This window comes from Psammomys obesus, unplaced genomic scaffold, assembly GCF_907164565.1.
Source record: "Psammomys obesus unplaced genomic scaffold, mPsaObe1.curated_primary_1811, whole genome shotgun sequence".
Classification (NCBI taxonomy): Eukaryota; Metazoa; Chordata; class Mammalia; order Rodentia; family Muridae; genus Psammomys; species Psammomys obesus.
This window is the reverse complement of record NW_026585504.1, coordinates 14,576,530-14,590,344: the sequence shown is the minus strand read 5'-3', so window position 1 is coordinate 14,590,344 and position 13,815 is coordinate 14,576,530. Positions and strand designations below refer to the sequence as shown.

The 13,815-nt window shown below is 44.6% G+C and overlaps 1 protein-coding gene across 12 annotated transcripts in view; it reads right to left on the bottom strand.

The window, feature by feature from the left end:
* Window positions 1-261: 261 nt before the first annotated feature.
* Window positions 262-13,815, bottom strand: part of Ppip5k1 (diphosphoinositol pentakisphosphate kinase 1) — a 44,447-nt gene continuing 30,893 nt past the window's right edge. For 11 of the 12 annotated variants that reach the window (XM_055626595.1, XM_055626515.1, XM_055626840.1 and 8 more), the window contains 3 exons: window positions 12,820-12,957; window positions 3,753-3,866; window positions 262-2,171 (listed from right to left, as the gene is read on the bottom strand). In XM_055626595.1, coding sequence (XP_055482570.1) covers window positions 1,261-2,171; window positions 3,753-3,866; window positions 12,820-12,957 — 1,163 coding nt within the window. In that variant the 3' untranslated portion in view covers window positions 262-1,260. The remainder of the gene's footprint in view (window positions 2,172-3,752; window positions 3,867-12,819; window positions 12,958-13,815) is intronic. The other variant, XM_055627321.1, reaches the window with a different exon arrangement.

Below are 13,815 nucleotides of genomic sequence, written 5' to 3'. Positions count from 1 at the left end.
AGAAGATGTTTCTCAGGAGCTGGTGGGAAGGCAGGTGGCCTCTGACGCTTCACAGAGCTCAGATCTATTCCAATCACACTGCGCAACACTCTGCTCATTAAAAACAACTGGCACTTGCCACTTACAGGGACTCTCTGAGGTGCCAGGCTTCTGTGTTTTTAAAGCCAGTCCCTGCTCATCTTCAGAAGTTTTTGGCTAATTCAGTCACAGATACAATTGGCTTACATATTCATCATTGAGCTCACAAAGGCATCACCAACCCATTGTTCGCACTCATTTTGTATTTATTGAGCACTTGTAATGTTCCGGGCCCTGATTCCAATGACTGCGTTACCCACGCCCACTCCCATCCCTAGATCTTTGGGAAAAGCTTCATAATCACATATGGTCCTAAAGACACAAGATGTAAGGACAAACCTCTTGGGGACCCTGGAGTGTTTGATCTTTGGCCAGTCTGTCCCTGGCAAATTATAGAAATATATATGTTTATATATATATATATATATATATTAAACCTTTGCTCATGTCTGTACAACATCGATCTCTGCTAATTGCTTAAAATAGAACTTGATTCTCTCTACTACAGCATCTTCTAAGCCCAATAGCCTCACAACAAAAGGAGGCCTAGCTTCAGAGACTGATGCAAATCTCTCAGAGCATTCCAAGCAGTCACTCTGAGGGTGAATGACAATCTAATATCTACTTTTCTCTAGAGTCCATGTCCACAGGAGTAGGACTGGGGCAGAGGGAGCACTTGGCAATTATATGGAAACACCCATGAGCCTAGTCTAAACCACAAGTGGCCATGACAGATGTTTCTGAGAAGGGAACTCTATTTTCCAGACATTTCAGGTGGCTATCCTGGGCTTGCCTGTGACAGTAACAAAAGCTTCCTTAAATGCACATATGGTCTGAAGGTACCTTAAAAGGTGGTGGTGGTTTCATTCAACACGTAGAGACGCTGCCACCTTCCATTTTGCTGTTTCTCAGTGTATCTTCATCAGTTAAGTGGTATTTCCTTGAACAATCTACGATTTCCCACTCCATGGCTACGTGAAGAGCCAGTAGCTACTCTGAACAGAAATTGGCTCCTCCTTAGGCATAAGCTCTGTCGGAAGTATGTTTCATGCCAAAAGGCCTACTTCCTCAGACACCTCTGGTGTGAGTCTGGGCCTTGCTCTGGGCTCTTTCTGTGTGTTACCCAACAGAAAGGCTGCTGGCTCAAATGGCTGGAAGAGTGTGACATCAATGAGAGAGCGACTAATTACATGTTGCTGGTGGAAAGGGTGAGTGCTGGTCATGAGCCAGAGACTGGCTTTCAGTGTTTACATCACTAGGCAGATACTGAACTTGGGAGATATCCTCACTAGGCAGCTCATCAACCACCTTAGGGACCACCCTAGACTCCTTGTCAATCTCCTCAGTGGCCTCCTGGGCCTGCAGATCAGTCTCCTCAGGGAGCTCTTGGGATGGTTTGCTAGCCTCAGGAATGTCCTGAGATAACTCAGTGATAGCAAGGTCCTCCTGAGCCAGCATGCCAACCTCCAAAGACAACTCTTGGCATGCTGGGATGATCTCTTTGGGGAGCTCTTGGATTGGCCTGCTAATTTCCATAAGGGTTTCCTGGACCGTTCTATCAGTGTTTACAGGGAATCCATGGACCATCCTGCCCAGCTCTGCTGAGACTTCCTGGCAGAGCTGGTTACTCTCCTCAGGGTTGTCTTGACAACACTGGCAGACTTTCTCATAAACCTTCTGAGATAGTTGGCTGGTCCGGCATGGCTGACACGTGTTGGCAGCAGTGTCATGGTTCTTCAGCAACAGCTGGCTGATGTCAGGGACCTCCTGGTTAGGCTGACCCACCTCCTCAAGGATGTCCTGGCATGGCTGGTTGACCTCCTTAGTGACATCCTGACCTCCTACAGGGTGGATTTCCACAGGTGTCTCCTGAGGAAACTGATTAGGCTCAGCAAGCTTTTGCTGTCTTTCTACGGGGAACTCTTGTGTTCCACCTCCAGGGGTCTCCTGGAGCAACCCAAGGTCTTGGTTTTCTTCTGTCAGATGTGTATTTACAGAGGACTGATCACTGAAGCCAAAACGTGAGTTTCCATCCACTGCAGTAGGAGAGGAAGGGCCGGCACTGGACACGGTGCTGGAAGGGCCACTGCTGTCTGTAAAGCAAAGTTAAGGAGGTCAAGTCAGACAAGCGGGAGGAGGCAGCTCTACCCGTGCCTGTGCACTAAATGCTAGAATACATTCACGTGTTTGGAGGAAGAGGGTCCGAATTCTTCCTAAATGGGGCAGACGTATGCTTACTCAGCTAAGGAACTGTCACACTGGCCTAGTGATGCTAAGGCTCATCTAAGATTCCGGAGAATGAGGCCTACTTCACCTAGCTTTTCACAAATACTCTCTGATCCCAATTCCAGATCTCCATGGCTCCTCCTTCCTACTCTGAAAGCACGTGGACATTTTATCTAAATGGCTCACAATCACTGTTACACATTAAAACTATGGGAGACATTTAAATATCTGTCGATTATCAGGTTCTGTCTCCATAGTTTCTAATTCTATAGGTTTAGTGTAAAGATATGATTAGGCAGAGGAGACGATGAAGGCAATATCAGTCTGTTGGGATGGTCCCAGTTGAGGGGCCTATGGATGTGTCTCAGTGGTAGAGTGCCAGGCTACCATGAACAAGACTCTGGGCTCAGTACCCAGCAGAGCATAAACTAGGAATGGTGGTGCTATAATCTCAGCACCTGGTAGATAGAAGGGTCAGAAGTCAAAAGGAAGCCTAGGCTACATGAGACCATGCATCAAAAAACAAAAACAAAACAATCCCTTCCTCCCTCCCTTGCAAAAAAAAGGACTCTTGATTGAATGTGCTGTTCACCTTTTCTTAGGAACCCTTCTTTAATCAGTTCTTGACCTTTTGTAAGATCAAGTGAAGAGTCATCCCTTAAAGCAATCAGCATGCCTCTGGAGCAAGAGATATCCCAGAAAATAAGAAAGCAAGAGGATGTAGAAAAACTTTCTAAATCAGGAGCGAGACATGGTAGCTAGCACTTTAACCGTACATAGCACTATGAAGCACTGAAGGTTCAAGCTCAGCCTGAGCTACCTGGCAAGTTTAGGTAAAGGCAGAAAATGAAAAAGTAATGAGGACACTAGAAAAGGACAACAAATGGAAGAAAGAAAGAAACAAGAACCCTGGCAGCAGGCTGTAAATGACTAAATAAATAAATAAAGGAAAACAAACAAACAAAAAACCAGTAATCAAAACTCATTAACCTTCATATGTATAAACAGTGAACTCCCAGAGATTGCACCCCTGAACTGGTGTATAACATATAAGAAAACAGGCTGAGCAAGCTACGAGGAGCAAGCTATCACACAGAACTCTTCCATGGCCTCTGCTTCAATTCCTGCCTTGAGCTCTTAGCTTGACTGCCCTAGTGATGGATAGTGACCTGAATGTCTAATAGAAAATAAACCCTTTCCTCATCCTCTGAAAGAGAGAGAGAGAGAGAGAGAGAGAGAGAGAAATAAAAAAAAAAAAACTAGAACCTAATACCTCGGTGACCCTCTGGTATTTGCTCTCACATAGTCATAATTTGAAGGACTGCTTCTCCCTACTTGTCTGTTATCTTTGCCCCTCCCCTTCTTAACTCTCATGGGAGTTAAGAAGGAGTCTCTTATCCACTAATCCCTCTTGGCTTTTGATTAGGAAACTAAAAATGTTTACTTACACCAAGGTGGCTTTTCAGAACGATGTCGAAGCTGCAGGGGTGGTGAATGAAGAGCACGGGGTGGGGAAAACGGGCTTTCTGAGGCCTGATTGTTGTGCATAGAGTCAAAGAGGGCTGTGTCGGTGGAGGGAAGAGAGGCATGAATAACAAGCACATGACAAATAATCCAGGTGTCATAGACTGTCAACTTAAGAAAAGTCACTTTACCCTCCCTCTGCTGAGAAGAAACATACCCTAGAAACCTTGACCCAAACCTTTTCATTTTTTTCAAACTTTTTTATTCTTTCCAATTATACAATTATTAATTTGTTTGATACAAAATAATAGGCTTAATTATGGCATTTCCATACATATGCATTATTATAATTTGTTCACACTTATCTGCCATCCCCATTACTCTAACCTGTCCCTCTCCCTTGGTCCCCCCTACTTTCCGACAGACGGACACCCTTCTGCATTTACGTCACACACACATACACGTTTTCAATTCTACATAACAGAAAATATGATAGATATTGCACATAGTTTTTAAAAAGTAGATGATAGCTTAGAGTTAAGGAGCTAGCTGCCAGTGCTGATGGCTAGAGTTTGACCCCTGTAACCCACATGGTGAAAAGAGCGAGCCGACTCCTGCAGGCTGTCCTCTGTCTTCTATATATGCCTCATTCCCTAAACACACAAATGTACAAAATTTTTTTTCTGAAGTTGCCTTGAAAATGAAAACTTGATTCTTTCTCTCTTGAATTTTTCTGTCTTCCGCCAGGGGTTGCATGCCTGTAAATCCCAGCCTTTAAGCTTGGGAAGCACAGGCAGGTGAATCTGTGAGTTCCAGGACAGGCAAAAACTACATAGAGAGATCTTGTCTCAGAAGAAACAAAAATTGCTTTCTGTATTTCTGTCTTCTTAGCATCTGAACATTATGTATCTAGTGCGGATCAGTTTGCACACATCCTGTTGGAATTGGTTGAGCTACTGAGAAATAAAGATTTAAGCCTTTTATTCCATTTGAAGAGGTTTTGTCTCTTACTTTTCTAAATATGTTTTATTCCTCTTTGCCTTTTCCTTTGAGACTAAGTTCTGCTTGTTTGCCTCTTTGGGATCAGAAACCATGGTGTCATACTGGGAGCATGGCTGTCATCTTTAAAATTAGCACCAGGGGCTGGAGAGATGGCTCTTGCTGCTCTTCCATGCCTAACACCCTCACCCGGTGGCTCATGACCACCTCCAGCTCCCAGGGATCCGATACATATAATCCCACCTAAACCACACACAATTACAGCAACACACTACAACCAAACTAGGGGGTGGAAGGTGAGCAAGAACAATGAAAGAGCTTCACCCCCTTCCTTCTCTTTCAGGTGCCTTTTAACTTCTTTTTAACTTCTTTTTAGTTCTGTGTGTGCTGCTGGGGACCCGCATGTTAAACACAGGCTTCACCACTTACTCAGAGCCCAGTCTCCACGCTGCTGCCGAGGAGCCTTTGACTACTTTCTGGAGTACTAAGGAGAGTTAATTCCAGCAGTTTTGGCTGTGTGTGTGTATGCATGTGTGTGTGTGTTTCTGTGGAACGGCAACCCTCTGGATCTATCTACCATTCATTTTTGCACTTAGGTATCTCGTCCATATGGAGTTTATACTGGCAAATATAAAGTGTGGATTTGATTTTAATTTTCTGTCATTTAGACTTTATTTATTAGAAGAATATCATCTTTTACTCAGTATTTTGAAATGTCAACTTCATCAATTTATAGATTTTTCAATTTTTTTTCTTTCTTTAGCCAATTAATTAATGCAACAACACTTTTTCTTTGTTCCTTTTTTGTTGTTGTTCTTTTTTCATGATAGGGTTTCTCTTTGTATCTTTGGCTGTCCTGAAACTCTCTCTGTAGGCCAGGCTGGCCTCGAACTCCTAGAGACATGAGTGCCTCTGCCTCCCAAGCACTGGGATTAAAGGTGTACATCACCACCGTCCTGCTTTCTTTGTTCATCTGAGATACATTTCACTACATTCTGTAGTCGGTGTGGCCTAGAACCGTGTAGCCCAGGGCGGCTTTGAACTTACGGGAATCCACCTGTTTCTGTTGCCCAAGTACTAGGATTATGAGAGTGCACCACTGTGCCAGCTAGTTTTCTGTCAGCTTGATAAAGGCTAGGATCATCTGAGAGATGGGAAAATGCCACCTAAGATCGGGCTGCAGGCAAGCCTGCGGAGCATGTTCTTAATTGGTGACTAATGGGGGGCCCAGTCCACTGTGTGTGGGGCCACCCCTGGGCTGATGGTCCTGTGTTCTGTAAGAAGGGAGGCTGAGCAAGCGGTGGGGAGCAAACCAGAAAGCAGAACTCCATGTCTTCTGCATCAGCTCCTGCCTCCAGGTTCTTGCCCTGCTTGAGTTCCTGCACTGACATCCTTCAATGATGGACTGTGATGTGGAAGTATAAACCAAATAAAGCTTTTCCTCCCCAGATTACTTGGTCTGGAGTTTCATCACAGCAATAGTAACCCTAACTGGGACAATCACCGTGCCCAATTTTATGCCGTACTGGAGATCAAACCGAGGGCTTCATGTCTGCTAGGAAAGTACGGTACCAGTGAACTACATCTCCAGTCCCTGTTTGTTTTTTCCTTTTTAATGTAGTTTTCTCTAATTCTTCAATAAAGGCTGCAGGATTGATTTGTGCTTTTATTGGATCGTAACAAACAAATAAATGACCCTGGGTGAGTACACAGATGCATGTTCACATCTATGTACACGTGTCTGTGCACTCATGTGGAGGTCAGAGGTTGCTGTCAAGTGTGCTATTAGGTTGCTCTCCAACTTTTTAAGTTTAACTTTATGTATCTCTGCGTACCACATGCCTGCCTGGTGCCTTAAGAGACTTTTAGAGGGCTTCAGATTCCCTAGAACTGGAGTTACGGATGATTGCAACCTGCTTTGTGGGTGCTGGGACTCAAACCCAGGTCCTCTGAAAGAGCAGCCAGTGCTCCTAATTGCTGAGGTATTTGTGTATGTAAGTCCCAGGATCAGAGTCACACCATTAGCATGACAGCAAGTACCTTTACCTGCTAAGCCATCCCACCGGCACCAACTGTATGCTGTCAGTCGCTTCTGCGCCTCTGTGGTTGCCTAACTGTGGTTTCTTTTTTTTTTTTTTTTTTTTTTTTCTCACAAACATTCTTTTATTTGCTTCCCTATACTTCAGTTTCATGGAAAAACAACTAAGCAGGTCTGTCCCCTTTCAGGAAAACATCTCCCGTCAACATCGACTGTGCTGCTGACAATACTAGCAAGAGTGGCATCTTAGGGCAGAGACCCGAGCTATGGTCCCTCTCCAACAAGAACATGACACACCAGCCTGCACCAGCCTCCTGTCATGGAGCCTTTCAAGCCAGGCAGACTCAGAGCTCCTCCTTGAAGCTAGCAGATTGAGTAAATCAGCTCCTGGTTTCTGAGTTTGTCTGTTTTTAATTCAAGGGTTTAAAACGAAACCCAGATGAGTTTTAAAAAGTAGCCTCTTGACTAGCCTCCATTTAAAAAGTTCTATAAAACCCACTTTCCCACTGCAATAGCTGAAACCATTTCCCCATACAGCTACGAGAGGCTCTTCTGCCTCAAGACATAAAAAATAAGAGAAAAATAAGAATCATCTATATAGTAGTCTCTATGAACTGCTGTTGGATGGGAAACACAAACTTTAAAGAGAAAGAAAAGGGAGGAAAGAGGGATAATTTGACTGTGCCACTAAACTCCATGAGCAGATACTTTGTTCTCAGTGAAGAGCTGGGAAAAAAAGATGAATTTGGCTCTTTTATTTCAAGAAGTATCAAATGGGAGAGGACTAGATGGCTCGGTGGCTAAAGGCACTTGCTGACAAGCAGAGTTTGATCTCTGGGACCCACATGGTAGGAGTGAACCAGCTCTTGCAAGGTGTCCTTTGGCCTTGACATGTGTGCCTTGGCCCACACACCCCTCCCCCAACTCATATAACGGAGTTATCACACGATAGGTGCTCCTCAGAGCTCTTACTCTCTCAGGTGAGAGCCTAGGCCAGAGTCACATGGTCTTCCTTAAGATGCAGGCTGTGTTCAGTGGTGGATTTAGAGATTCGAATTGAACTACGTGGCTGCCATGAGCCTGACTGAATCTTGAACTTCAATACACTGCAAGTTAACTGCCTTGTTAAAAAGAAATGCTTTACCAGCAGCACCAATGAATTGAGGTAGGTCAGATAAGGAGATAAGTCAGGCTCTGTGGTGCTTAGTCGACACAGCCAGTGTCATCTCGGAAGAAGAAACACAACTGAGAAAATTCCTCCATTAGAGCAGCCTGTAGAAAAGTCTGTGGCTCTTTTTCTTGATAAATGCTTGATAAGGGAGGGCTCAGCTTACAAGGGCAGTGCCACCCCGGGGCAGGTAGTCCTAGGAGGTATAAGAAGACTGTCTAAGGGCTGAAGAGATGGCTCAGTGGTTAAGTGTGGGGCTGGTGGACCTTGCCTCCAGGGAAATTGGCATGGGATGGAGATGGAGCAAGTTCAAACCCCAGAAATCTCAAACTTGAGATTTAAATCTCATCCTGAGAATGGAAGGCATGCAACAAAGCTCTCTCTTTGTTTTCTGTGCCTGCTTCAGGAGCATGAGACTCAACTTCAAGGTTACAGGCGGCTGTGTTATCTTTCCCCATGCAAATACAATACTGCCAGCATCCTAGTCCCAGCCAATGACACACATTCATCCTCAAAGCCCCACCCAATGCCCAAGGTTTATATGTCCGTGTTTCACATGAACTAAATGGAGAGTACCATCTATTTCATCAAAGAGCATCTGACACTCGTTATTTATTCTGGGGGAAAGACGGCTCCTCTGGACCTCTGGGCTTGACTGCCAGTCAGACACCCATAGGGAAACTGCCGCGGTTGCTGCTAAAGCTCGTTAGGCTACTTTGAGGCAGATGCCAATTTTTTTCTGATCACCTCGGACTTCTTGAAGCCCCAAGCTCCCGCCGCTTGGATCAGCCTGGAACCTGCGTTTTATCAGTCACTGGATGGGGCAGAGCTCTCAGCCGCACCCTCTGCCTTAAAGACGTTTGGTTTTATCAAAGGGCTGAGGTATCAGATATCACCACCGCCTCCAGCTTCAGAACTCCGACTTTCAGCTGCAATCTCGATAAAAAGCGCTGACTGTAACACGGTGGAAAACTCTTTTCCACGTCCCTGGTGAGATCAGGAGCCTTGGTGCCGAGCTCCCGGTGTTCCTGAATGAAGGGGAACCTGGGACCCCGAGGTTCATCCCTTTCCACCCAGAAGCCAGTAACGCTCAGACAATTCATAGAAGGAAGCACATACTTTCAGTGTGGCGCTTGGTGGCAGCCTGGCGGCAGGAAACGCGGAACCACAGTTAGGAGCACTTGTGGCTGTTGCAGAGGGCTTGGGTTCTGTTCAGAGCCTGTATGGTCACAACCATCTGTGACTCCAGTTCCATAGGGTTTGACTGCCTCTTCTGACCTCTACAGGCATCAGGCACACCTAAGGTTCACCTACATACACTCAGGCAAACACTCATACATCTAAAATACATAAACCTTAATAAATAAATAAATAGCCAAACGAAAACAAAAGAAAGGTAGCTGAATGTGAACCCAGAGAATGAGGCAACAGTCAGCACTCCTCTGTGGTCTCTGCTTCAGTTCCTGCCTCCAGCTTCCTGCCTTGAGTTCCTTCCTGACTCCCTTCATGATAGAAGATGAAACACACTTTCTCTCCAAGCTGCTTTTGGTCATGGGGTTTATGAAAATAGGGAGAAATCTAGGACAGGATCATGACACAGCTTACACAAGAAAACAGACAGGGACCGCCAAAATGATCAAGGAAAATCTCCCTGTTTTGATGGCTGAAGTTCTGAGAGCCAAGTGACCATGCAATCTCTGCTGCCGACGGCCCTGTGTTCTTCAGCTTGGGTCAATGTCCCTTGGCTTCCCATAGGTCCATTTTTAGTTCCGAACTATCCATGTGTGTTAGTTCACCTGTATGTGTATGTGCGTGTTGTCCTTCCTTTAACACCATCAGCACCTCCACTTTTTTTTTCTTTTTGAGACGGTTTCCTTCACTGGCCTGGAACTAATTGAGCAGGTTGGGCAGGCTGGCTTATAAACCCCAAGGATGTGGCTGTGTCTGCCTCATAGTGCTGGGTCTACAGGTATGCTACCACACCTTGCTTTTTTTTGTTTTTTGGTTTTTTTTTTTTTTTTTAGGTTTATTATTATTATTTTTTTTTAATAATGATGTGGGTGCTAAGAATTGAACCTTGGTCTTGTACAAGAGCAGCAATTGCTCTTAACCACTAAGCCTTTTCTCCAGTCTTTTTATTTTTAAATTGTGCATGTGTGTGTGTCTGTGTCTGTGTAGTAGTCATTTACAGGATTGTAATGACTGAGGCCAAAAGAGGGTGTTAGATTCCCAGGACATGGATGCTAGCAACTGAATTCTTAAAGAGCAGTTGTTTTTGAGACAGGATTTCTCTTTTGCTTTTTTTAAAAAAATTATTTATTTATTATGCATACAGTGTTCTGCCCGCATGTGTGCCTGTGCACCAGGAAAGGGCACCAGATCTCATTATAGATGGTTGTGAGCCACCATGTGGTTGCTAGGAATTGAACTCAGGACCTTTGGTAGAACAGCCAGTGTTCTTAACCTCTAAGCCATCTCTCCAGCCCACTTTGTTTGTTTTTAAAGATTTCCTTATTATTTATGCAGTATTATTGTGGATGGAAACGTTTTTATTTTGATCCCAGGTGTAAGATATGGGACTGATTCAGATTGTCCACAGCAGCAAATTATTTGCCTATGTGAGCTCTGAGAGGGGCTTTTTGCCAGCTGTAGATAGTTTAACTGAAGACTCTGAAGTGGAAATAAAAGCCAGAGCTCAGAGAGTGTTGGGAGGCTCCAAGAAAGAAGATGAAGCTGGAGAGATGGCTCAGAGGTTAAGAGCACTGGCTGCTCTTCCAGAGGTGCTAACTTCAACTCCCAGCAACCACATGGTGCGTCACAACCATCTGTAATGATATCTGGTATCCTGTTCTGGTGTGCATGTGTACATGCAGACAGAACATTGTATCCATAATAAATAAATCTGAAAGAGAACGAAAAGAAAGAAAAAGAGAGAAAGAGAGAAAGAGAGAAAGAAAGAAAGAAAGAAAGAAAGAAAGAAAGAAAGAAAGGAGGCTGCTGATGCTTCCCCCATGCTGCTCCTGGTTGCTGTTGTTCAGTGGGATGAGAAGAAGTTGGAGATATGCTGAAATGAAGATTGGACTTGCCCCAAGGAACCCAATAACCCTAACTTGCAGGAAGTAGCTAAAAAGAACTCCGCTCCCTCTCCCCACTAACCGTTCTCTCCTACCCAGTATTGGGGTGTTGGAAGGGATTGGGTAGAGAAGGAAGAGGCGAAAGAAACCTAAATAAAACAGAGTTTATAACCTAAATAAAACAGAGTGGTGCCTAGACATTGGGCTTAGAATAATGGCTAATGCCATAGAGAAGGCAGCAGGATACAGAGAAATGAATATTCTGTTTCAGGATATGAGTAAAAAGTTTACTGCAGCTGCTACTGTTGGTTTCTCTCCCACTTTACTCCCAAGAGGGATTTTCTGGTTTTGCTTCATCTTCCTGAATTCTGTTTTAAAGAAGGTTGGGAGAACAATTGGAAAAGATGCAAGTGGATATACAGGAGTTTGAGAAACAAACAAACAAAAAAAATGGATGAAAAAAAATCAAAAGGTTCACTCATTTTAGAAAGGTATTGCAGAGTTGACAGTAGAACTAGGAAATTTTCAGGTAGAGGTTGAAACACTTGGAAAGCAAAAAGGGCCATTGGTAAAGGGACAACTCCCGGTAACTGACAGCTGGATTTCCTGAAAGTGCCACCCTGCCCTGCCCTGTGCACTTTCAAGTGTCATGTTCTCACAGCTACTAGTGGGCTGGGGAGCCGGGAGGAGCAGAAGGCCATACAGGGTGAAAGGGTTAAAGAGAGACAGCCTATTTTAAGAAAAGAGGTTAATCTTGAGCAAACTGAGCTGCCAGAGGAGCAGCCTTGGGTTAAGAGATCACCACCATTAACTTTCCCAGTAGTCACCCAAAGCCTTGGATAGCAAAATGCTCGGTGCTTCAACTGCAGTAAATTTAGTCACTTGAAAAGAAATTGTGACCAAACCACTAAAAGCCTCAGAAAATTTCTGGTGCGTTAACTCTGAGAAATACGGTACACTCTACCAGACAGTATTTGGCCTGCATGCCAGAAGAGGGCACCAGATCTCATTATAGATGGTTATGAGCCACTACGTGCTTGCTGGGAATTGAACTCAGGATCTCTGGAAGAGAGTCAGCAGAAGTGCTCTTAACCCCTGAGCCACCTCTAAAGCCCCCAAGACAAGGTTTCTCTGTATAGCCCTGCCTGTCCTAGAACTCACTATATGGACTAGGCTAGACTCAAACTCAGAGATCCACCTGCCTCTGTCTCCCTAGTGCTTGCGTTAAAGGCATGTGTCACCATGGAAGCTCAGTTTTTTAAAATATGGGTTCTGGGGATCAAACTCGAGCTTGTGTGCTTACAACACGAGCATTTTTTTCACTGCGATGTCTGCACAGGCCCCAACACATTCTGTCTCTCAATCTCTGTCTGTCTGTTTCTCCTTGTGCTGAGGACCGAGCACAGGGCTTTGTGTTTGCTAGGCAAACACTCTATCACTGAGTTAAATCCCCAACTTCCCATTTTAAAAATTTATTTTACTTTGTTTTATTTATTTATTTATGTGTGTGTGTGTGTGTGTGTCTGTGTTTATAGGTGCAGATGTGTTTCAGTGGCCACAGAGGCCAGAAGACAGTGTCAGATTCTCTGAAGCTGGATTTACAGGTGATGTGGTTGTCCTGGAAGGAGAATTCTTGTCCTCTGCAAGAGCAGTGAGTGCTCTTAAGTGCTAGATCATCTCTCCTGCCCCCGTTTTAAAGTCTCTGTTTTCTCGTGTTCTACAGATTGTAGGTACAGAGGCAGAGCTAGCGATACAAACAGCAGCTCTCATACCTGCAGATGCCTGTGCATGGGCGTCAGTGTGGCGCTGGCAGACTTTAGTCAAGAATTCACTCACTTGCCGCAAGGAAAGGGCATTATGCAGCGTTTCCAGGGGGTAGATGGTAGGCACCATGGAGCACCCTTCAAATCCTGTTGGAAAAGAGATGAACAAAGTCAATGTTATTCCCACCAGACGCACTCCAACTGGCCAAAGAAGGATGGAGAGGCCCTGAGAGCCATCAGGAAAGTCTGTGGCTTTTAGAGTATGGGGTATCCAAGATTTCCAGGAGAAGGAACTCTTTAGAGCCCTTCAGGAAGTTCTATTTCTCTCATCTCCAATTTTCCTAAAATGTCCACCTGTGAAAGCCTCCAGGCAACCAATCACCTTTCACCTATGGAGAGTCCACAGTGTCCTGTGGACTAACAAGAGCACTAACAAGGCTCTTGTGCGTTCTGGGGAAATAAAACAGGGATCAAGAGGTAAGGGGTTGAAATTGTAGATCTAACATGAGGCAGCGGGTCATGGAGCTTGGAAGGAACAGCAGATTTCAGGGGTCATGAAGAAAGAAACCAAAACAGATTAAGGAGAAGGGCATGGAATCTAAGGAGGGGGTCATGCAAATTTCGGATGTGGGGAGAAGGGCGAGAATACTTGGATGCAAACTGGAGCGCATGCAACACATGAAGCTCAGCTGAGGAAAACCACATGCATGAACAGGGTAGGGGATGGAAGTTCTTTCTTGGTCATTTCCATCACATCAAAGCCTTTTCCTTATGTTCTACTACAACATCCTGGGCTTGCTAGGTTTTCTCTATTCCACCAAGATAATGAGGCAACCCTTGCCCCCGAAAAAATACCATATAATACAGGTCTACAAGTCTCAGTACGGTCAAAGGTAGTCATCAATGGATAACGCTACTCCTAAGACTATTAAAGAAAGAAAGAAAGAAAGAAAGAAAGAAAGAAAGAAAGAAAGAAAGAAAGAAAGAAAGAAAGAAAGAAAGAAA